The following is a 23,571-nucleotide window of genomic DNA, read 5'->3' on the forward strand; positions in this document are numbered from 1 at the left end:
TGCATCGTCACAAAGAGAGTCTTGAATCACTCATAAAACGCGCTAACAAGGAAATCTATTTCCTGATATGTGCCAAGTGATATGGTATGTTCGGAATTCTAGGGTCCATCCTAGGGTTACCCCGGTCCATCGGTTGCGAAGGGTTGTTTCGTGGCTTTGTGATTGTTCGAAAAGATCAGTTACACCTTCACACTGAGATTAAGGTAAGGTAGATCTTCAAGTATAGACGTGCTGTTGGTCTGTCTCTACTTTACATGACATGACGATCTGATTCTGGAAAAGGACATTCATATTCATAGGTATAGCACTATTCTACTCTTCTCTTTCTCTTCTTTCTCTTCTTTCTCTTCTCATTATCGTTCCCCTCCTTCTTCTCTTTTCATATAGGTTTATACGACAAGACCAATCTTGTCTCTCGACACTTAGTACACACAACAATCAACGCACGGTTGACAGGTTTCGCCGATCCCATCAATCCAGTCCAAAAGAAGAGGCTTGTATATCTATTTCAGATATACAATACCATCTCAACTTACATTCTTTACAACATCAACGCATCAGCATCAGCATCAGTATCAGCATCGATTCACGTACATATATACGAACTCATCACGATAGACCGACTCCGTCTTACATTGTCTCAGTAGACACGAAAAAAACAAAACCAACCCGAAACCTTCCCAAAGCAAGCATCCCATCTTAGCTGTCTTACCTGGCCCAGTCCGTAATCATCGATCCCTTGACCAGTAAGAAAGAAAGTGGAATTACCTATTCCCGGTTTCATTGGAGTCTTGTTTCACTTATAGTCATATCCACATACGTAAACAACTTGAACAAAATCAATTCAATTCGGTCTTTTAAGAAGAACAACAGGTTTTCCAGTATCAAGTGGATATCATATAAGATCAAAAACAAACAATCGAACATCCGAGAAGGAACGATATCTTCTTTGTTTTGCTAGTTTGGTTGATCTTTAGAAATAGACGTTGATCGTTTAGTTGCTGCTGTGCAGTTCAAGGACCAGGTGTCTTTTCAATTGTGAGTTACGTTCTGTCGTTGATTTCAACTTCTCTAGTTGCCTGTTAGTGTGTGCGAGTGTGCGTGTGTGTGATCGATGAGTGGAAGCACGGTGGCCTGATCGGTTCTGAACGTCGGTGGGCATGCTCTTTCATAATGAATACTTTGCCCGAGCTCGAGGATCAAGTTGGGTGAAAAACCGAATACAGAAAGATGGGGGATGGGTCAGAGCGTGTGTGTCATGGCGTGTTTCACCTCGATACCATCGTCTGTTTTCCTTCACAACCTCATGGACAGACCGGTCCCATCAGACCTAGTATCATCCAACGTGATACCAAAGGACACGTATGACTAGTCTGTTCTCTGTGTATGTGTATTGTGTGTCCCAGCGTGATTGATCTATCCCTTTCATCTCCCCCCTCTTATCGTGGACATCTCCTTTGTCAACGCGTTCGTCAATCCCAATCCGTTCTCATTCTCATCATCATCAATCTTTACATCTTTCATCTGACTCTTCTCTCTTCATCGTTCCACCTGAACTATCTGCTTCGCCTTCCATCTCTACCCAATTGACATCTTTACACCTGCCGTGCAGCTCACGCTCAGCTCGAATCCATCTATAACATATAATCTCAAAGGCTGATCAACCTTTTTTTTGACTACCACGCGCAGATATCCCCATCCTCTCACACTCTTACATTGATAATTCAATCTTCCTTTCATCCTCCTCTTTTGATAAAGGATCGATAACTTACCAAGGTTTATTTAAGAGCATAATCCTTTTGACTTTACGTTACATTGCTTTACTCTTTTACTTGGTGAACCATTTCCTTTTCCAACATCTCTCTTTTTACCAACTAAAACAGCAACTTTCAACATAATCGACTTTCTGGTTCTGGTAACCTACGTATTTATATAAAGATCAATCTTATCAACTCAATCACAAGCAGGTCTCATTTAATCGATCAGTCATCAGCAATAAGTAATTTTCGATCTGGACATCAACATTTTCAGGCAAACGCAGGATTTCTCAAGCAAAATGGCTCAAACCATCTCGTTCCAACCTTCTCACCCTCTCAACTTCTACTGTCCTTCTTCGCCCGATCCCACTCCTCTTCGATTACTAGCTTTCTCAGTTGCCGAGGCAGCTCTTCAACCCGATCCCAACTCTCCTTCGTTCAACATGGCCATGGGTAAGATGCCGACCCCGCTCGAAATGGAAAGTTGGACCCATCAACCTTCAGTCAAACCTTGGGAAAGACGCGTATCTCAACCTCAGACGCAAGCTCGGAAATCTCTTTGGGATGTTGTCGATCGTGCGAAGGGAAGACGAGTTCAAGAGAGACGTGAGTTGTCCTTCTGCTCTCTACTCGTGATACATATTGACTAATTGATTGCATTACAGCTTCGCCAGCTTCCACGGAATCAACTCTTCCTCAAAGCCCACCTGTCTCACCCTCATCGTACAACTTTGTGCTCCCTCCTAACTCACCTCTCGCTGCGTCAGTAGCAGCCGATAACTCGCCTTCGAAGAAATCCGAGGCATCCTCAGCAATGCCACGAACCGATTATTTCCCCTTGTTCACTCAGTCCGCTCATCCATCTCCTTCTAAGACTACTTTTTCAGGATTGGATCAAAGTCGACCACCACCTGAGTTCGTCCCTCGACTATCTGCTGTTGAATTATCTGCCAAATCCAAGAAGACTTCTTCAGTCGCTGCCAAGCATGGTAGGACCAAGTCCGATATTGGCTCCGGATCGCCTTCCAGCGATTCTTCCGAGATCACCGCTGAAGAGAAAGCCAAAGCTAGATCGAAGTTACCCAGTGTACCTTCCAGATTGCCCAGTCTCGCTCAGATCCAAGCTAGAATCTCTACCGATCACAAGCGATGTTCTTCAGCTGGATCGCCTAGCAGAATTAGGACAGTCCCAAGAACTGATTCTCAAGAATCCATCGAAGTGATCAAGACTCCCACTGAGGAATCACCAAGACGTGAAGCTCGGATCGTCCTGGCGTCAATCCTGAGCAACAGGAGACCTGCGACTCCTCCTACGGAACCTTTGACTACTCCCGTCAAAGAAGCTAGATTGGCACCTTTTCTCAGAGAACGAACTTCCGGTAGATTATCTGGATCGGGACTGGGCGGTAAAGCCAGACCGATGTCGATGCCACCAATGTCTCTAGGTGAATTACCTTCTTTCGAAGCTATCGCAGCTACTTTCAACTCCTCCAAGTCTAAACCATCTTTGCGAGTCACTCCTCCCAAAGAGCGATCGACCTCTTTCACCTCTGGCACTGGTGCTGGGAACGTCCCTTCACCTACTAAAGGTGCTTTCTCCAGGTTCAGTGCCAACGGCATGGTTACTCCAACAGAATCAAGATTCAGAATCAATTCTTTGGACTCTTACTGTACACCTACCAAGCAACCCTCTCCTTCACCCAGAAGAGCTTTCAGTTCACCTTCGCCCGCCTCCCCTACAGAAAGTATCAGATCGTCCTTCTCCAACCTTAGTGGAAGTCCATCTTTGTCTGTACCTATGATCACATGTACACCTGCACCTCAAACTATCTTGAAGAACGGTGTTGAACAAGATTCGGATGAAGAAGGTGAAGGTGATGTGGTTTTGTTCGAAGGTGATTCGTTCGATAACGATGTGGAATCTGATTTCGGATCAGAAGCTGATACTGGAGCTGCGAGTGAACAAGAGGAAGAAATGAAAGAGAGAGAGAAAAGAGCAGAGGCAATGAAGAAGAGATTGATGTTGAGAAGACGATCTGACTGAGGTGAAACGAACGAATGTGATATGATAGATGATTATTTTGATCTCTCACTGTAAGATTACTTTATTGACTATTTTCGATAATTTGTACAGTTCTTATTCATACAAAGTAGAATGGCCTAGTGCCATTTCCTTAATGTTTTGACATAGTTGAACTATGATAATCAACCAAACATAACACGTAGACGTATATGTAGGACATCATTTTGATGCGATGCCGATGCCAGGCTCGAACAATGCATGATATATGCGAACGACAATGATGCGTGCTTGGTTATAGTAGTGACTGAACAACGCAAAGAGTAAATCTTAAGATTAGGAGATGAATGCGGTTTAGTTCCGATGGAAGAGCGGGGTGAACGTCGAGGACGCGTTTAATGATGACTTTGACAGCCCAATATATCAAGATGTGTCGGTCTGCCACCTTAATCCTTCACCCTTCCTGTACTCTCCGCACGTTCTGTTGACCAACCTAATCACCATGTCCTCCAACGAACTCATCCCTTTATTCCCATCAGCTACTCATCCAGCTATACCCATCTCAGCTCAGATCCTGTCCACCCTCAGACACCTTACAGGACCGGGCAAAGGTAATGATCTGAAACCTGAGGAGAGAGCAGCTTTGGTTGGTGTATCTGCCTTGTTGGGATGTGAGAAGTGAGTAACATTGAATACTATCACATCTCTTATACATTCGATATATACACATGAATGATGTTTGTTGAGCTGAGCTGATAGTACTGCTCCACTGAATTGTAGAATACACAGTAAAGATCTACCATTATCGTCCGCTCAAAAAGCCTCGTCCGTCTCTCCAGCCCATTTCCGTTCGACCCTCTCCAAATGTCGAACTCTACTCGAATCGATCCCTTCTCCTTCTGTCTCCCCCTCGAAACGCTCAGCAGGTGGGTCTCCTTCGAAGAGATCGTCAACGTCAACAGCGGGTAATTCACCTTCAAAGAAATCCTCCAACTCCCACTCCAATTCGTTGGGTATTCCTGAAGATATAGATATAGAAGAAAGTATAACACCCTCTGGAGGAGTACGTCCAGAAGACGTTTTAAGTCCATTACAGACACCGAAAAAGAAATACAAATTCAGTTCTGGGCTGGATATCAGTTCATTAGTGAAATCACCTAGAACACCTAGGACGTATGATAGTGTCATTGCAAGTCCTTTACGACAGAGCGTCACCAGACAACCTTCTACCAAACATCCACAACCTACTACGAAGAAACAGGAAGACCACAGGGACGAGGACGAACAAGAGGGGAACGATGTAGAAAGGACACCAAGTAAGAAAAATAAATTTATTGCTACTCCCGGTCACGGTCGTGGAGTGGATCTTGAAAATCCACCTCCTGCTAGTGCGATGAGATCAGTTCAGAAAAGAAGAAAGGGTGAAGATCCATCGGCTTTCTTTGCCCTCCGACCTGGATCAGGAAACATATCGCATACTCCTAATGAAATTGGGTCTGGAGGAGGAGTGGAAGAGGTGGAAGGTGAAGGATGGATGCATCGACGTCCGGAGGAAACTCATCGGAAGAACAAGGTGAGAAGAATCGATCAAGAGGGAGAAATACGAAGGAAGAAGAGGAAGGAAGTTAGGAAAGTTGATTGGACATATAAGGAGGGTGTGTGGGGTGGAAAGAAAGAGGCAGAATTGGATCATGTGAGCTGATACACCATGACATGGTGGTATACATTGGTTCAACGCTGATGGTTGATGAGAATTGCTATAGGTATGGAAAGATCTGGATATATGGTTAGATAAGAATGATATGTCGAGTATAGAAAATACTCCAGTCAATGGAAGTAACGCGGTGGATATACTGCTGAATCTCGTATCGGGTTCGGCAAAAGATTGAGGGACTGAAGATCCATGGGCTATTATCGGAGAGGTCATGTTCCTTCATATAGAGTGTTGTGTGTATACTAAGTTCACGTTGTATTTTTGCCAAATGCATTTCATATTCTTTTCAAGCTCTTACTTAGTATTCTATAATCTACTTCTTCTTCCTCTTCCTCCTCGTCGTCATCGACAGGTTCTTGCTCATTGATCCGTGTGGGGTCTATCTCATCGGGTATATACCTGCGAGGTGTACATCAGCTTGGATTTTGGTTAGATGGACATGATATTACACACCCTTGTTTGGTGTAAAACGCTAAAGCGGACTCATTACCTATCCAGAACGAAGTCATCTCCTGCAATACATCTTTCCTCTTGATTTGTCAGATTAGATATCGACTCACTTTTCAAACATGTCAATATGACTTTATCCAACCCCCTCTTCCTCCCTATCTCCTCCAGTATATCCAACAACCTCTTACCCAATCCTTGACCTCGGCACTTGATGGAAAGCTGCACTTCATAGCTATAGGCGAGATCATCTATACAATCAATCACTGGTTGTAGGTATACAAAATAATTGGTCACTCACCAATATACAACCTCTGCATCTCTACTACTTAGAGTTTCTTCCGTATCAAATCTGAACCCGCAGAACCCCAGTAAATTGTCATAATCAAAATCCATCGGTATTTCTTTAGCCTTCCCTTTCTTGTTGTTACCATTTACGATTGGTATTGGTGTTGATGAAAGTGACTGGGGTGGGGAAAGAAGTATGATGTACCTCGCATCTTGATCGAATAGTTCTTCTCGTTTGGATTGCTCAGTGTATGGGAAAGAAGATGTTTTCTGACTGTTGATCGACACCGATCATAAGTTCACACTTCGGCATCCAATTCATTTCGGCGACCATGGGATTATATGACGGTTGAGAGGTACTCACAGGTCATACATATTTTCATCAAACAACTTGAATATCGAATCCTGAGCTTTCTTCGAGAGATTCTCCGATTTCACTAGCGATATCTCATACCTATCTCGATGAGATACTGATAAGCTTTTCCTGTCGAAGCTGCTAGACGGAGAGAAGCTTACGATCGGCCTTCTTTTAGCTTATCAGTCTGAGGTAGCTCAGGCGCTAGGATGGACGTTGAGGCCTTCACCGGAAGGAAATTTGATCAGTGAATCCTTTGGCGGACGAAATGCAAGGCTTGACTTACCGCATTGGCTGATCTGATCTTGGGAGTTGCCATCGTTTAGCTTTCAGCTTATCACTCTTGCTCCTCTCCGGTTCTACTGCCAAAATTTCTGTTGAAAGACCTTGTTCGTATTTGTCGTTGGCGAGTAGAGGGAAGAGAAGAAGGTTGTTGAACTTGTGCAGTGGTGATTTTGGACAACCTCCACTTTGTTTGTTGACGGTAGACAGTAACCTCATAATTCCTCAGTGGCGCTTGTTAGCAGTAGTGGCACTGGCACTGGCACAGCTGGCAGTTTGAAAACGCAAATGTGAGTCCTAAGGGGAGATGATGCAAGATTCGCTTTCATGGAAGGTGATGTGTGATATAACCATGTATCACAACACAATCTCATCAAAGGATATGATTGGCATCTCAAGCTTCAGTGCCCCTTCCTTTCATCTATTCATGCGGATGACTGGTCTCCGATCTTAACAAGAGCTCAATGAGCCCATTCCACTTCGTGTTCAAGACTTGGTTTTTTGTCATTCATTCTAGACTGCCTTGTGAAAAATTGTCTGTTTACTTTCTGATTGACAGGTAGATATTCTGCCGCATATACATAGCCAAGAACCATACACCATGACACATCATCAAATTTGATCGGGAGGTAAGCTCACATCGTTTCTCCCTGAGCTCGCCGAGTATATTGTAGCTAGGACGACCTGACTTTGGTGAAGCTTTGACTCTACTGAGTCTCAGTCAAGCAACTATCATTCCCTCTTACAGCCCTCGCTCAACAGCACCCGAATCTGCCCCACCTGCCGTCCCGCCGCTTTTTGGTGTCAATGGACCAGTTCTGACAGATGCTATACAAAGTCAGTCTACCCTCGTTTTTTCTGCCGTACCCTTGAATGTGAACGTGAACGTGACTGATGATCTGAGTGTCTTTTCCAACAACAGAGATGGACTCGAACTCTACTGATGATTCACAAGCATGGTACCCTACGACAGCAGCCATTCTGGCCAATATCACCTCATTGTCTATCCAGAATATTTTCGACCAGCTGTCTACTACGGGCAGTACAACCACGGTTCAACTTCATCTGTTAGATGGCGGAGTAAAGAACTATACTGTCGATTATGCCCAGGCTGTGGTAAATGGATCGCAAGTCATGGGTGATGATGATGTGGGGTAAGTCGAATTTACCATTTCCTTCTTCCAAAATATCTATGTAGCTACTGTACTGCTCAACTCATCATACGCTGAGCGATGATCGAAACATAGATGGCCGGCTGTGATCCGATCAGCTATCATACAGCATAATACTCCCGGAGTCGAAACATACAGATTAGGTCAAGGTTTAGCTAAAGACTGTTTGAAAGTATTGACTGGTGAGATATATAGAGCGGACCAGGTAGAGACTATTGATTTGTGTAAGATTGAACCCCCCTTGCTAACATCATCAAAATGGAAAAACGACAACACAGACTTGCAGACGTGTGCTGCCGAGAGTGCTTTTGGGACTGATTGGTCGATATGATCACAGGGAATTTATCGAACGAGTTTGTTCCCGATAAACAACCTTTCATCTTCCTTACGGTCGAACAGGGAGTGGGAAGGAGAGTATACAGCTGGGACGATATCGTCAAAGATCTAGATATCGTTCCTTGGCCTGTAGATCTTACTCAAGAAGTGGACTGAGTTGCCTATAATACAAGCGCTTTGTGGATTTGTTGTGCGCGACACAGTATGATCCTCTTTGAGATGAATTCGCTATTAATTATAGGATTTAGCTCTGTAATGTAGTAGTAGATATCCATGTCCCCTACTACTCATACACCTGACATGGAACCTAGTTGGTATAAATCCAATGCAATCAAAGCCAATCTCTACTTGAGTCGTAATATCACTCCGTCCATAGACCGTCATACCGTACATGCGATTTCAGCTATGACTATGAATGACAGATTGATAGATAAGGGCAAACGGTGAATGTAAGTGGACGACCAGTTCCATCTGGCAGGACATCGAAAAACTACGGCTCGAGCGAGCTTTCTCATCACCCAGTTGCGGGTTCGAGATGACGAGAGGTGAAAGAGGTAGAAACCATGATGACGGTCATCCTTTCATTGGTCTGGCTTCATTGAAGAGAAATCCTCATACAATGAGCGCAATTTTTTTTTTCCACACAAAGGATGGCACAGAGGCAAGCATATGATAGGACAATGTTATGTAATGGATCGTGACATCCCTTGTTCTCGTCAAAGTCCAATAAGTACTTGAAATACAGTGATATTGTTTTGTCCCGGACATGTACGATATTGTAATTCTGCAATACTGTGTTCGTTGGTCAATTGTCTGTCGTGACATATCTTACTGTACTAAATTGATAGATAGGGAGAAGATCATCATGTTGATCACTAATTCCCTTGGGGGTAAGTACTTTTCTGTTCTTTCTTTGCAATCTGTTCTGTCCTGTTCAGTCTTAGAAAGTACTGCTCTGGACCAAGATTGTTCACTCGTAACCGCTGATGTTGGAACATATTTCATATTCATGAACTGCAGTTTTATGCTGTATCTGGGCTGGACCCATTCAGGTGATCCTCGCGACACCAATAGATCCTCTACCAGGTCAAGATAAGCAATCCAAAGAGATTATCGCTGGACCATTATGGTCGATCGGCGGTCCAGTCGTAACAGATGTTTTACAAGGTGAGTTATGTCGATCATACGATCAGGACCGAGCTGTCACCTTTTTAAAATCACGAAGTTACGGCAATTTTTTTGGCTTACGATACGGTGCGACTGTATGATACATGTATATATAGGACCCGAGGGCGAATGTTGGTTCCAAGCGACCCTGGCTGCACTCGTGAAATGTCATCCAGCCGCTATTACAAATATAGTTGAAGATAGCGGTATAGGCAATGGAGAGGAGGGTAAGGTCACCGACGAGGCAAACGTCAAACTTCTCAACAACGATAACGAACGGAAGACTTTTCAAGTGGATCATCAAACTTCTGTCGTGGGCATAGCAGATGGTTTAACCAATTGGTGAGTCAATGTCAAGTCAAGAAGGATTGTTTGGGAACGAAAAAGGAGAAGTGTGCTTTTCTTGGACTGATTTTAACACCGTTCTAGGTGGCCTGCAGCTATTAAAAGAGGGGTGATGAAGATGGGTGGATATCCCGGTATAAAAGAGAACACACTAGAGGGTGGAAAGCCCGAATTTGCATTGAGATTCTTGACTGGTAAAGAGGTTGATGTGATCGTTGAACCTACCATCGATGAAACTTGTGAGTCTCTGACCACACAGTATCCATGCGACACATGCGGTACAGAATACAGTAGAACGGTCAAGTACATCGCTGATATTTGTGCTCACGTTCGATACTCGTAGGGAGTTGGATAAAGCACTCTGATAGTAGTCCAATGGTGATTGGTACCAAAGGCGATACAAACAAATTAGATAGCGAACACGGATACGCTGTAATGTCATATGACGGTGATGGACCTGATGATGCAAGGTGAGGTCAAGCCGATCCAACACATGACTTAATCTAAGGTAGACTACTGTATGTTTAATTTACTGATTCTTATCAACTGGGATACCATCGTTTTAGAGCGAGGTTACGTGATCCGAATAACGGAGTGGAATGGTACGACCTCAGGGATATCGCAGATGATATACAGCATATAGCTGGATTGGCAGGTTTCGCTAGTGTACCTTGATGGCTTTCTGATTGGCTGTACTGTCCACGATCTCCTGTCTTCTCTCGATCTCAACTGTCCCCAATGTATCTTCAATGTATGTCATTTGATTCTTCTAAACCACACAAAAAATTGGACCACTTGTCAGAAGTGAGATTATCAGGTGCATGTATGAAATACAAAAAATTATACAGGATGTCTCTCTCAGCTCCTCTTCTATCCCCTGAACCCAAAACTCCCTCTCTTCCCATAGCACAGGACAACGCACAACTAATTTTATAGTCTGACACATAAACGTATAAATAAGTGGAGAAAGGGGAAATTATGATGCTTTGTATTGGTTGACATACTTGTCTGATGTAGCGTGTTGTGTGCATTGAAGAATGGGTTGATGGCGGCAAGGTATCAGAGCATATGTCGTCGGTCATTGAGAACGGGAGATTCAGATGAATAGGAGGGCGACTTGACCAGCAAGTCATGGCTGGATAACAAGAATATCAGGAAGTCGAATGAAAGGGTGATAGTAGACGTAGGGGGAAAAGAGGTTTAGTATCCTCTATATTGAGCAGCTTGGGCGTATCTATAATACCGCGAATGATAAGCAAAACATTCCTCGTTCAATATTCATGTCGTACTCACGGTCCATCAGCACCTCCAGTAGGTCTACCCAAAGCACCATATTCACTTGCATTGGGGAAAGACAGTTCACCGGGGTAAACACCTTGCTGATCATGTTGGTGCATCGCTTGACCATGTCCGTGTCCGTGACCTGAACCACTTCCGATCGAATTACCTCTTTGCAAGTCTGCGTAACCTGCATCATCTTGAGTAGGAGGAGCACCTTGGTAAGTTGCATAACCTTGATGATCTTGTGTGACAGCTTGGGGAGGGTATTGATATTGATCGTATCCATGTTGAGGTTGACCTTGTTGGTTGTATGCAGCCTCGTAATCGTATTGTTCAGCGTGGGCATAAGGATCTTGGTTGTACATTGCATAAGCACCAACACCGGCTGTACCAGCTGTGAAATCGTGAGGGGGTACACCAGGAACATGGTTGGGATCATCGAGCTCGGCAACCAATTCTCTTCGTTGTCGTGACGCAGATGAATTAGAAGCGGTTCGTTGAAGTGTCTTCTCAAAGCTATTCAAACGAAAACGAATCAGTTGTATATCCCACATGAGCCATTGAAGAGCAAGGAGACTCACAAGTCATCGTTCATATCACCGTTGTTAGGCGAGAAGTCAATAGGGTTCATCCTCTTGTCGAACCTGTTCGAAGGCCTCAACTTCCATTTTCTGAATAACGTCCAACCGATACCAGCCGCACCGACTACCGAGGCGACGACGATAATAGCGATCAAAGCTGTTTTACCGATACCTGAAGATTTCTTTTCTCCCTCGGCAGACTCGGCAGTTGACGAAGCTTTATGGGTGCTTTGTGACTTTGATGCGGTGGTGACGAGAACAACGGTCGAATGAACGGTGGTAGATGCCGCGGCGGACGTAGCGACCTGAGAGATCGTGCTGGGAGCGGCTTCGGTCGAGATTGAGGTTGAAGATTCCACATCTGAAGAAAGAGTTGAGGAGACTGTTGATGATGAGAAGTAATATGACTGGTCAGCTATACTTGAACTTGTACTTGATGTCATTTGATAGGAGACACTTGAATCGGAACTTGAGAAGGAAAAACTTGTATCTGCACTTGTACTCGTACTTGATTCTGACAGAGTACTGGAACTTGTACTTGTGCTCACACTTGACAAATTTAAGGAATGAGAGGAGAAGGGAAGCAGAAATCGATATTCACTTGTATCTGATGTCAGACTAGAGATTGCGAGATCTTCTGTCGACGTTGAAGCAGCGGAAGACTATTAAATAGCAATATCTCGTCAGCTCATCCATTCAGTCAATTCAAAAACATATGGGTGGACTGACAGCAGCAGCACTTGAAGAAATCGTGGATGAAGGTAGACCATCACCGAATTTCCCACTGTTTGATGGGCTGGTCACTGCACTAGTGATGGCATCATCGTCATCTTGGGCTGCAGAGGCAGTAGCGGAAGTAGCGAGGTTGGTTTGGGTCGCTGAAGCTTCAGCGTTGTGTTGGGAGATGGAAGCTAAAGTACCATTATCGATGACGCCTCCTGCTCTCGGGACAGGTCGATTGGCATCTACGACTGCTCGTGCGTGATGTCTCCTGTGAGGATGAGCGGGTGGTGCACCTTGATGGGCCAAGACCAAGGGGAGAAGTAGGAGGGTAGCGGATATGTGCATGTTGAAAGATCTGTAAGGAATGAGTGATCAAAGGAAAGTGTGGGTGATATACGTTAGCGATCGTCGATGAGGGTGGGGTGGTGAATGACGAGTGATATCTTGGTATGATATGTTCTGAATGATACTGACTGGTAGGTGAGACGAATATACGATGATGACAAGGACCAATGACCACGATTGTTTATCAACCTAAAGAGCGACTTTCTTCAGCAAGCTGGTGTTAGGATTGTATACTCGTACGGTATGGTATGTATGAGGTTGAGCTTGGATCTGCTTGTGTTGGTCGGATCGCAAAGGATGAAAGGAGCGTGTATGTGAGTTCTGGTATGGTAGGTGTTTACTCGTCAACAAGTAGAGGCTAGGCTGGTATTCAGTCGAAGGCGGGTCTTTTTGGACTGAGGTTTAAGAAGTGAAAAGAAGTAAAGTAATGAAGTAGATCAAGTGATCTTCGTTTGTTCTTTTGTTGTTGTAGAGAAGAGGAGGGAATGAGGAAAGTGAAAGACAAGCACGAGCACAGCCCTGCGTAGGAAGAGGACGAGGATGCAGGATGGAGGATGAGAGAGATGCATGTTCCAGACCTGACAGTCTCTATTACCTGTTATTTGCGCACAGATCGTTTCATCCGACACGACAACGGGCACAAAACAATCAATCACGTCCCTCCTTGTCCTGGTGCCCTGGACCCTGAATCATTCTTTATTGGAGAAACGCGACTTCGGGCCAATTCGCGCTAAAAATGCAAGCTGAAGGAGGCGGGTGAGCAGGTTTGTTGAATACGTAATAGTATGGTCAGACCGGAGATTGCGGGTATGTCCACTCATGGAGTGGGATTGACACAGGTAAATATAGCGAGCGAGTGGAGGAATGTGCATGTTGATGACGATTTTCGCAATGTTGGATGCTCTCCCAATACTTGATCAGCTACAATCAGTCGAGTACAAGGCGAAGAATGACCAAACAGAGTATATAGCCTGCTAGTCAGGCTATACAGTGTAAACAGCTCTCAGAAAGACCACAATATATCATCAAAGATGTCGAAGCAACCACCTGGACCAAGCCTGATTCACGTCCCAAATCTATTCTCAATAGTCGAGCCTAGTGTTTATAGATGTGCGAGTCCGACTGCAGCTCAGGTGAGCTATGCCGAAGCTTTCATATCTGAGACTATCGCTTACTAACCTACATACTTTCAGGTACCGTTCTTGTCGTCGTTGAACTTGAAGACGATAGTCTCTCTCACACCTGAACATCCTATCAAACCGTTATTGACATTCATGAGAACATGCGGGATAGACTTCGTAGGTCGCCCACAACACACAGAGAACATTCGATTTGCATGTGCTGATCTTATTCTTATATCTCATCAGATCCATCTAGGATTGACACTATGGCGACCTCCTGGAACAGAATGGAAACCCGTTCGAGATGAAGTCATCAAAGTTACGTTGGAGAAATATATACTAGATACTCGTGCGCATCCCATACTGCTTATTGATCCGTAAGTAAACACTTCCATGACTTCTGTGCGGTATGTGGACGAGACTGTGCTGATGGTCGGTGGGCTGGGTTGATAGTATCGGAGTACATCAGACAGGATGTGTAGTTGGAGCGTTGAGAGTGATGCAAGGATGGAACTTTGCGTCTACGCTTGTCGAGGTGAGTGATCGCATTTGTAGTATCACCTAGACCTACGACAGGAGACTTTGCATAGTATGAACCGCTGACTCCTCCTTGTACGACCAGTACCGGGCTCATGCGGGTAGTAAACATAGATATGCGGATGAGCAGTACATCGAGGTAAGTATCTCATCTGCACTTCCTCTCCTCTTCCTCACATATCTCATCTTGACTCCCAATCCTCGGGCATCCCTGGCGATACCTTTTTTTTTGTCTTTTTGTCCTGTCTGATTTCGTAATAAAGAGGATACTGATCGTGTCGATGCGCCTAGCTATTTGACCCAGACCTGGTGAATCTTCCACCCCCTCAATATAGGCCATCATGGTGGATACCCTCCTCAACATTAGACGATGAATCATCAGACGAAGAAGGAAAGGTAGAATCACAAACTGTCAATCGAGAAGTGAACGGCATGGTACCTGGTCAAGAAGGCGTCAAGCCAGACATACCGGACGAAGTTGTTGTACAATAGCATGTATGCAATATCTGACCATTGGCTCGACTCACATATGCCATGTCTAGGCTAGCTATGCATATCACCTAGAATTCATAAGAGTGGGAGTGAGAGATGAACATGATTGACAACGGGATCAAATCGCCACAACCAGCTAGCGGCGATACAGGGTTCGGTTAAGGGGTAAAGATCTAACTTGTACGCTTCATCATCGGACATCTTCCAACTACGTGATACACCCTCCACTCTTCGATTGATTACCAATGTCAAGCTCGATGCTATCTATACATTCCAATCGATAATTCACCTGCCTATAGCAATCACATCTACCTGTTGTAGTCTTCCTCATTCAGCTGTTTACCCAATCGACAGGCTTTCTCTTTCTGTACATACCCTCAACATGCTACCGATCCGGGCAGCTGTACGATCATCTTCTTCCCAGCGATGCGGCATCGCAACCTCCTCTCGGCCGACCCATCTCACACGATCATTATCACTTGCCACTCGACCCCTTCCCAAATCTAAGTCACTCTCCCATTACATTGAGGTCAGCAGATCTCGAGATGGGGTGCTGCATCAGAGGGGCATACATAGCTCGTCGAGATTGATGGAGAAGAAACGATGGGTGAATCCTGCTAGTGAGAACGATAAAGATAAGGGTAAAGAGAAAGAGAAGAAGGAGGAAGGCAAGAAAGGATCAGAGGAAGTAGAAGCCAAAACTCAACCAGAGAAAGAGGGTGTAAAGGAAACGGAAGTAGAGCAGAAGAAAGAAATAGAGAAAGACGGATCGGGAGAAGCTGAATCGTCTAAAACGGCTGAAGAAAGAGCCAAGAAAGAATCATCATCATCATCATCATCTACCGCTCGATCTTCAGCTTCGGGCAGCAGTTCATCATCCAACAATCCATTCTCTTTACCTGGATCTTCGTCCGGTAGTGGAGGTGGAAGTGGGAAAGAAATAGTGAAACCCAATATACCCGAAACTTATCCTCAGGTATTAGCCGTTCCCATCACCCATCGACCTCTATTCCCGGGATTCTACAAAGCAGTCACAGTGCGTTCCCCGCCCGTCATCAAGGCTATCCGTGAATTACAAGCGAAAGGACAACCATACGTCGGAGCTTTCTTGCTGAAAGACTCGAATTCGGATTCGGACGTGATCGAATCGCTGGATCAAGTTCATAACGTCGGTGTCTTCTGTCAGATCACAAGTTGTTTCACTTCGAATGAAGGGGAAGGTAAACCTGAGAGTTTGACTGCTGTCTTGTTCCCTCATAGAAGGATCAAAATTGATGAGCTGGTAACACCTGGTCAATTATCGTCTGAAGCACCTTTAGTAAATGTATCGAAATCAAGCGCGGAAGCCGATGAAAACCCAGAAGGCCATGTGGAAAGCTTCGAACCCGATGTACCATCTGTCGAGGAAGTGAGAGAAGAGCTCGGAACGATTTCTAGAGAGTCTGAGGAAGGTCAGGATCAAGTTGGTAAGTTTGAGCATGGATCTTTGCAATCTGGTCTGGACTAGTGACTGACTGTCGTGGATATGTCACTGTATAGAAACACCTAAACCCGCTGAACCTAAAAACACTAAACCTCTTTCGCCTATCAACTTCATCCATTCCCTGGTCCCTGAAATATCAATCACAAACGTCTCCAACGTCTCTCTTGAACCATATCAAAAGGACTCGCAAGTGATCCGAGCGATAATGTCAGAATTGATATCAGTATTCAAAGAGATCGCTCAATTACAGCCGATGTTCAGAGAACAGGTCACATCATTCGCCATGTCCAATACGTCTTCTCAAGTATTTGACGAGCCTGATAAACTTGCCGATCTCGCTGCGGTGGTATCCACTTCCAACTTGGAAGATCTACAGGCAGTATTGGAATCTACCAATGTTGAAGATCGATTACAACGTTCATTAGTCTTATTGAAAAAGGAATTGATCAATGCGCAATTACAATTTAAGATTGCTCGAGATGTTGATACCAAAATTCAGAAGAGACAGAGAGAGTATTATCTCATGGAACAGTTGAAAGGAATCAAGAAAGAATTAGGTATGGAATCGGACGGTAAGGATAAGCTTATCGAACAGTTCAAGGAAAAAGCAAGTAAATTGGCGATGCCTCAACAGGTTCGAAAAGTATTTGATGAGGAATTGAACAAATTGGTACATCTTGAACCTTCAGCTTCAGAATTCAACGTTACTAGAAATTATATCGATTGGTTAACCCAAGTTCCGTGGGGTGTACATTCCCCAGAGAATTACGATATCTCACATGCCATCAAGGTATTGGATGAAGATCATTATGGTTTGAAAGATGTCAAAGATCGTATACTTGAGTTCATGGCTGTAGGCAAATTACGTGGATCAGTAGAAGGAAAGATACTGTGCTTGGCTGGTCCACCTGGTGTGGGTAAGACTTCAATCGGGAAATCCATTGCGAGAGCTCTTGGAAGACAGTTCTTTAGGTTCTCGGTGGGTGGGTTGACGGATGTGGCCGAGATTAAAGGTCATAGAAGGACTTATATCGGGTGAGTAGGGTTTTAAACTACACATTTGTCCCCATCTCCCCCATCTTACGCTATCATTCCCTATTCACTGTTGTCCCCACTGCATATGATCATCGTCAACTGACACCTGTTCGAATGCGATAGTGCCATGCCTGGTAAACCCGTTCAAGCCCTCAAGAAAGTCGCTACTGAAAATCCTCTGATCTTGATTGACGAAGTCGACAAGATCAGTAAAGCTTATAATGGTGATCCTGCGAGTGCCTTGTTGGAAATGCTGGATCCCGAGCAGAATAAATCGTTCTTGGATCATTAGTGAGTTAGCAATTGCTTCTAGGCCGGTGATCAACCGTTAACTCATATATGCCGATAGTCTCGATGTACCAATTGATTTGTCAAGAGTTCTCTTCGTCTGTACTGGTGAGCTATCATGTGCACATTTTTGTCACATCGAGCTAATAGCTGACTCTTCTAATTTTTCTCAGCAAACGTTCTTGAGACTATTCCTGGACCTCTACTTGACCGAATGGAAGTTCTCGAAGTGTCAGGATACGTCTCAGCGGAAAAGATGAACATCGCCGAGAAGTACTTGTCACCTCAAGCTAAGGAAGCGTCGGGACTGAAAGAGGTTGATATCGATCTCGAACCTGGAGCTATCGAGGCTTTGATTAGATACTATTGTAGGGAAAGTGGAGTCAGGAATCTGAAGAAACATATCGATAAAGTGAGTTTCACCTTCAGCTGTTTACCACTGGTTCTGCCGTGAAATATGGAGACCTAAGCTGATTCTTGTATTGTTAGATCTACCGAAAAGCAGCTTTCAAGATAGTTAGTAATTTAGGAGAGGAAGCTTTACCTGAACCCAAAGAACCTGATATGACGGAAACTGTAGAAGCTCAAGAACCAGATATCAAACCTGCTTCTGAGCATTTACCGGGAGAACATTCGCCTTCGCCTGGTGATGCCGGTACGACGAAACATGTCACGACTGTCCCGAGGGAACCATTGAAGGTTCCTGAGGGTGTACATGTCAGGATCACCCAGGAGAATTTGAGAGATTATGTTGGACCGTGAGTGTTGAGAATTATGACATGGCCGAAAGGAGAAAAATCGTTGTACTGATATTCTGATTCTTGAATAGACCAATTTACCACAAAGATAGATTGTATACTTCTTCACCACCTGCTGGAGTCTCGACAGGGTTAGGCTATTTGGGTAATGGTTCAGGTGCTGTCATGCCTATCGAAGTTACGGTGAGTTTGGCTCTTCCTTAATTCCCTACTCTCCCATAACAGATTTGGTTTTGTCTTTCCTGGCATTTCGATACTCCTCGCATGTATATTGAACACATCATTTAGCTTATACCTTGCTTTCATATCATAGGCAATGCCAGGTAAAGGCAATCTCCAACTTACCGGTAAACTAGGCGAAGTCATCCGGGAATCCGCCCAAATCGCCTTGTCATACGTCAAATCTAATGCTTATTCATTGGGAATAACCAAATCGGACAACGAGGTGACGTTGAACGATAGAGACGTACATTTACATATGCCTGAAGGTGGGATCGGTAAGGAAGGTCCTTCGGCTGGTACGGCCATCTTAACTGCTTTTGTCAGTTTGTTTACCAAAACGAAGGTCGATCCGGATGTGGCTATGACTGGAGAGATCAGTTTGTTAGGTCAGGTATTACCTGTAGGAGGATTGAAGGAGAAAATGTAAGTGACATACCCATGAACCTTTTAGGTGAGGTCAGAGACAGATAGCTAATTGTTATGGTGTTATGATTTGGGGGATTAGTCTAGCGGCACATAGAGCAGGTATCAAGAGTGAGTATCGTATTCCTTTAGTTGGGTTACTTTCCTCTTGTTGAAAGAATGGTAACTGACCTGATGTCATGTTGTGTGATCTTACAGAACTCATCGTTCCAATAGCTTGTAAACCTGATATCGACGAGAATGTTCCCTTGTCAGTCAAAAAGGGAATTGAATTTGTCTTTGTCGAAGATGTCAAACAGGTTCTATATGAGGTGTTTAAAGGTACGGAGAATGAGAGCAGGTGGAGGGAGACGTTACCATTGGAGAGACAACCCGAGAGGGAGAAATTATAGATGTTAGGTGGGTACCGTGCTTAAAAGAAGTGGATTGGATCTGTAAGATGGATCGATGATGAGTAGACATACATACAGAGGGAAAGGAAAGGAGAGGCTTTTATTGACATAAAGCAGATGAAAAGCAGGAAGTCATAGCATATCCATATTCGGTTTCGCCCTTCTGTCCTCTTCGGTATAGCCATACAGCAGACTTATAGGATTTAAATGCATGTCATCACAATTCAAGTTCAGTGGATGATCCGAGTTGACTTCGCTGCAAGCTGGATGGAATTTTCGGCTATCTTCGTTACGGGATTTAAGCGAGATACAGTAGTCGCCAATAGCCTGCAGGCCGACGAGTCGATCAATCTCTTGTATCTTCTCTCGTTATCAGCACGTACATTCGCGAATGGGAACGACATCAAACTTGGACTAAAGGTATACGACTCGAGCTCAGGGAGCGACCGTCGGCTAAGCTTCCTTCACTTGAACACGCTCGTTGACCTGCATCCATATATCTATATCTATATATATATATATACTTGTTAAGTCAATTGTTCCGGACGGACCGTTCAATCACCTTCAACAAATATGACAACCTATATTAACAACTACGCTCAACCCTCGCCCACACCTAAAGATATACACCTTACGACCCCTCCTGAAGAGTACGATCTCAATTACGTGTTTGATGTTAAGAAATTGAAATCTGATAAAGTTGAATTGCGACCTATTATAGTGAGTGTGCTTGACTCGAACCAGGTGGGACGAAGCTTATGTCTGGCTGAGATCGACTCTAGCCATCCCTCCATGCTCAGTTGATACTTGATGCATACTCCAGATCACCCGAGGTACTTAGATGGCTCGGATTCGCTCCATTTAGGGATTTGGGTGATGTGTTGGTATGGATTGAGAATACTTGTAGAAGGGCCTCGGTACGTGTCATTTCTCATACTCTATTTTCTTTAACCTATGCCATGTCCCCTTTCCCTCGAAATGCACACATTCATTCGTTAAGCTGAATGTGAGAGGGTGTATAGGATACATTGATGCTCGCGATCTTCACTCAACCTCCTAATAGCACCTCACCAGTTTCCCCAAAAGATTATGTCTTTGCTGGAATAATCGGTATGATAGCGTCGAATTATCAAGCTATGATTTGTGAACCTGGATATATAATGATATTACCTGAATTTCATGTGAGCTATCTGCCTTCAAACATGCAATCGATAGGTGTTACAGCTTGGGTCTGGTATGATATGCTCATCAAAAGTTGGTTGATCGGTTCAGCGAACTCACGTGCAAACCCACGCAACAGGCCTGGTGATGCACCGTATACTAGATCATCCATCACGAGGTGGACTAGGTCTAAGACGATGTCAGTGGATAACAACCACTTTGAATATTGCTAGTCAGAACGCCGCTAAGAGGTTGGGATATACTTATGAGGGCGTATTGAGATGTATGAGGGTTTTACCACCTGGGAAAGAAGGTGCGAGAGGTGAGTGGGCTCGCGCAGATCTCTATACCTTTCAAAATACACGATTGGTCAATATTTCAATTCATCTCATATGGTAAAAGGGATACGGGCTGATATATTGAGTGCCGTGGTAGAGGATCGACAAGATGTTAGACAATCTGATGGTCAGGTTAGAGATGATTGGTATGCTTCTGTTACGTGGTATGAGTGGGAAGAAAGGGTTAGAGACCATGTTGACAGACTTATGAATAGACAGTAACAAGGGCTGTATGAAGTGGTATGTATTGATGTCTCGTCGTGAGTGCTTAGAATATCATTTGTAACAGAAAGGACATAGGGCTTTACATGCAGCTCCTTTGAGTCTTTCTTTTGATCCTTTGGACACTCATGACATTTTAACATGTGCGTAGGGTTTCTGATGCCCTCAAGCTCAGGTCTCACTCGACGGTCTGATACCAACAAGAATGATAGGCTTAACACCTGAAATTTTACATCTTATCGATTTTCATGGTCGTTGACGTTCTGATCATTCATAGTCACTGAATAACTTCTCGCCTTGTATCCGACACCATGTCATTCTTACCATATTCGTACAACCCCTCGTTCTCACCTTACCCGCCCTACTCACACCCTTTCTCACAGTCACTGACAACTCCCTCACCGATATATACCTTACTGATAGTTGGAATGGTACTTTTTATGGCTGCAAATGTCATGCCTAATCTTATTCCGGCAGCCGACAGAGTATGGTAAGTGTTCAAAATGATACACTTCAGCATATAATAGCTGATTTTGAGTTTCTATGTCGAAGGCACGTCGCTCCCATGGTCTTGCAATGGGGATTCATCATCATCATCTTTGCACTGAGTGAGTGAGCAGTATTCTGATGATCGCATTCAGTTAACGAGAGAGTGATATACAGTGGTACAAATGCTGGGTATTGTCCCGGGTGTACCTCAATTACATATCACCTACGTCCATATGGCCTTAGCGAGTTTATTGTGAGTCCATTACAGTCCGCTTTGGGATGCGTAGGTCAGATCATGGTATGACCCTTTGGACTGTTTGGGATGCAGCCTGATTACTCAAACCATGATAATAGGTTCATCCTTATGTGGAACCATATCGTATCTGAAATCCCGCCTCCTGCAGAAGAGAAGAAATCTTCTTCCTCTACTTCCCGAGAAAGTCCATCAGAAAAGAAGCACGAGAAAAATAAAAAGGATGAAGGGCCGTCTGAACCTTCACCATGGGATGATCTACGATCGCACCCTTCTGCGTTTCTTACTACCAGATTGAACAAGCTGATGCCTTGGCCGTTCCCTTTGGGAAGAGCGAGGAGGGAGGGGAATGAGCTGTGGTGGGAGAAGGGAATGCCAAGTCATGTGTAAGCTTGACGAAACGGTCATCCACCTTGGAAATCGAACAGCTGACTCTTGGGGAATATACACAGAGGACACTTTAACAAGCCTGATCCGGAAATTGAGAAAAGAGCCAAAGAGGAAGAAGCTCGCAAGAAGAAAGACAAAGAAAGAGCTAGATTGAAAGAAGAGGAGAAAGCTAAAGAAGCTGAAAGGCAAAAGGAGAAAGATAAAGCTAAGAAGGAAGCTGAGGTAAAAGCGAAAATGAAAGAGGAGGAAATGAAGAAAGCTAAAGAGGATGCGAAGAGGAGGAAAGAGGAGCTAGAAAGGAAGAAGGTGGAAGATAGGTAAGTAGAGTACTCATTGGCGATTCGAATACGCTTGCTGATACTATTTTTTTCGGGACGGCCTTCAGACATAAGCAGAAGCTTTGGAGAACGAAATACCTAGCAATGATCATTGGAGTCAGTATGCGTGAGTTTCTGTTGCGATAAATGTGTGAATATGAATTGAGTGATTCTGACGTGGACCTACAGTGAATAAGACTTTGGGTTTCTTACTACTGCTCCTATTTTCCCTTCAGATGGTATCTCAAGAGCTCAACGATACACCACAGTCTTCTTCCACCAATAGTAGCAGTAGCGGTAATTCATCAAGTGCTGGTTCTTCGTCGAGTCGAGAAGAGAAAGAGAAACTCGCCCGACTCCAGGCGCAGAGAGAGAAGGAGAAAGCAGCGGCAGCGGCAGCAGCCAAATCATCTTCTAGGGATCCTACAAAGAGTTCGTCTTCGAGCTCTTCATCAAGAGATACTTCTAAATCTAGCTCAAGCTCGTCAAAGTCTAGCTCGAAAGATCCTGTCTCATCGGACGCAATCAGAAAGACATCAGGAAATACGACAGTCACGAATGTCGATCCTGATGGGTGTGGTATCGGTGTACCTTACAAGGTGAGTACTCTACATACCGCAGATATTCTGGGCTAAGTTGATCTTGATGTCTGCAGGTTGGGTTCGGGATGAACTACATCCATACGCCTAATCCGGATAAGAAGGATCATTTGACTTTACCAAGTATGACGATACCTAGTGCTGGGATGTCACATCCTCTTATGACCACTACGTATCGACAATATGCTAATTAATAATATATCAGTAAATGTGTAGCTATATTCGGGTGCGGTTGATG

General features: G+C 44.3%; 10 protein-coding genes across 10 annotated transcripts; 8 read left to right on the forward strand and 2 right to left on the reverse strand.

Moving 5' to 3' along the window:
- Positions 1–2,056: 2,056 nt before the first annotated feature.
- I203_102063 (uncharacterized protein) lies at positions 2,057–3,801 on the forward strand (the record flags this gene model as incomplete). Its single annotated transcript, XM_019146567.1, has 2 exons — positions 2,057–2,363; positions 2,423–3,801. 2 exons carry the CDS (start codon positions 2,057–2,059, stop codon positions 3,799–3,801), a joined length of 1,686 nt encoding a protein of 561 aa, XP_019004100.1.
- Positions 3,802–4,279: 478 nt separating this feature from the next.
- Positions 4,280–5,666, forward strand: I203_102064 (uncharacterized protein; the record flags this gene model as incomplete). The annotated part of the gene is made up of 3 exons (XM_019146568.1): positions 4,280–4,455; positions 4,558–5,470; positions 5,541–5,666. 3 exons carry the CDS (start codon positions 4,280–4,282, stop codon positions 5,664–5,666), a joined length of 1,215 nt encoding a protein of 404 aa, XP_019004101.1.
- A 100-nt stretch (positions 5,667–5,766) lies between these two features.
- Positions 5,767–6,900, reverse strand: I203_102065 (uncharacterized protein; the record flags this gene model as incomplete). Its single annotated transcript, XM_019146569.1, has 7 exons — positions 5,767–5,890; positions 5,945–5,981; positions 6,052–6,173; positions 6,240–6,500; positions 6,591–6,680; positions 6,743–6,804; positions 6,868–6,900. The coding sequence occupies 7 exons, from the start codon at positions 6,898–6,900 to the stop codon at positions 5,767–5,769; spliced, it is 729 nt and encodes a 242-aa protein (XP_019004102.1).
- Positions 6,901–7,787: 887 nt separating this feature from the next.
- I203_102066 (uncharacterized protein) lies at positions 7,788–8,527 on the forward strand (the record flags this gene model as incomplete). Its single annotated transcript, XM_019146570.1, has 3 exons — positions 7,788–8,017; positions 8,111–8,259; positions 8,373–8,527. The coding sequence occupies 3 exons, from the start codon at positions 7,788–7,790 to the stop codon at positions 8,525–8,527; spliced, it is 534 nt and encodes a 177-aa protein (XP_019004103.1).
- Positions 8,528–9,236: 709 nt separating this feature from the next.
- On the forward strand, positions 9,237–10,558 carry I203_102067 (uncharacterized protein; the record flags this gene model as incomplete). The annotated part of the gene is made up of 6 exons (XM_019146571.1): positions 9,237–9,261; positions 9,392–9,538; positions 9,655–9,880; positions 9,968–10,122; positions 10,227–10,353; positions 10,450–10,558. 6 exons carry the CDS (start codon positions 9,237–9,239, stop codon positions 10,556–10,558), a joined length of 789 nt encoding a protein of 262 aa, XP_019004104.1.
- Positions 10,559–11,083: 525 nt separating this feature from the next.
- I203_102068 (uncharacterized protein) lies at positions 11,084–12,813 on the reverse strand (the record flags this gene model as incomplete). The annotated part of the gene is made up of 5 exons (XM_019146572.1): positions 11,084–11,117; positions 11,177–11,680; positions 11,746–12,127; positions 12,347–12,407; positions 12,475–12,813. 5 exons carry the CDS (start codon positions 12,811–12,813, stop codon positions 11,084–11,086), a joined length of 1,320 nt encoding a protein of 439 aa, XP_019004105.1.
- Positions 12,814–13,844: 1,031 nt separating this feature from the next.
- Positions 13,845–14,963, forward strand: I203_102069 (uncharacterized protein; the record flags this gene model as incomplete). The annotated part of the gene is made up of 6 exons (XM_019146573.1): positions 13,845–13,946; positions 14,007–14,111; positions 14,181–14,311; positions 14,388–14,469; positions 14,557–14,610; positions 14,763–14,963. 6 exons carry the CDS (start codon positions 13,845–13,847, stop codon positions 14,961–14,963), a joined length of 675 nt encoding a protein of 224 aa, XP_019004106.1.
- A 382-nt stretch (positions 14,964–15,345) lies between these two features.
- On the forward strand, positions 15,346–19,564 carry I203_102070 (ATP-dependent protease La; the record flags this gene model as incomplete). The annotated part of the gene is made up of 10 exons (XM_019146574.1): positions 15,346–16,429; positions 16,503–17,481; positions 17,605–17,772; positions 17,831–17,877; positions 17,943–18,181; positions 18,259–18,527; positions 18,599–18,710; positions 18,841–19,172; positions 19,255–19,283; positions 19,371–19,564. 10 exons carry the CDS (start codon positions 15,346–15,348, stop codon positions 19,562–19,564), a joined length of 3,453 nt encoding a protein of 1,150 aa, XP_019004107.1.
- Positions 19,565–20,137: 573 nt separating this feature from the next.
- Positions 20,138–21,285, forward strand: I203_102071 (uncharacterized protein; the record flags this gene model as incomplete). Its single annotated transcript, XM_019146575.1, has 5 exons — positions 20,138–20,284; positions 20,347–20,481; positions 20,587–20,745; positions 20,837–21,047; positions 21,161–21,285. 5 exons carry the CDS (start codon positions 20,138–20,140, stop codon positions 21,283–21,285), a joined length of 777 nt encoding a protein of 258 aa, XP_019004108.1.
- Positions 21,286–21,596: 311 nt separating this feature from the next.
- On the forward strand, positions 21,597–23,527 carry I203_102072 (uncharacterized protein; the record flags this gene model as incomplete). Its single annotated transcript, XM_019146576.1, has 8 exons — positions 21,597–21,775; positions 21,838–21,893; positions 21,949–22,027; positions 22,129–22,413; positions 22,480–22,734; positions 22,803–22,861; positions 22,924–23,333; positions 23,390–23,527. 8 exons carry the CDS (start codon positions 21,597–21,599, stop codon positions 23,525–23,527), a joined length of 1,461 nt encoding a protein of 486 aa, XP_019004109.1.
- Positions 23,528–23,571: the final 44 nt, after the last annotated feature.

The sequence above is a fragment of the Kwoniella mangroviensis genome (assembly GCF_000507465.2).
Source record: "Kwoniella mangroviensis CBS 8507 chromosome 1 map unlocalized Ctg01, whole genome shotgun sequence".
Lineage (NCBI taxonomy): Eukaryota > Fungi > Basidiomycota > Tremellomycetes > Tremellales > Cryptococcaceae > Kwoniella > Kwoniella mangrovensis.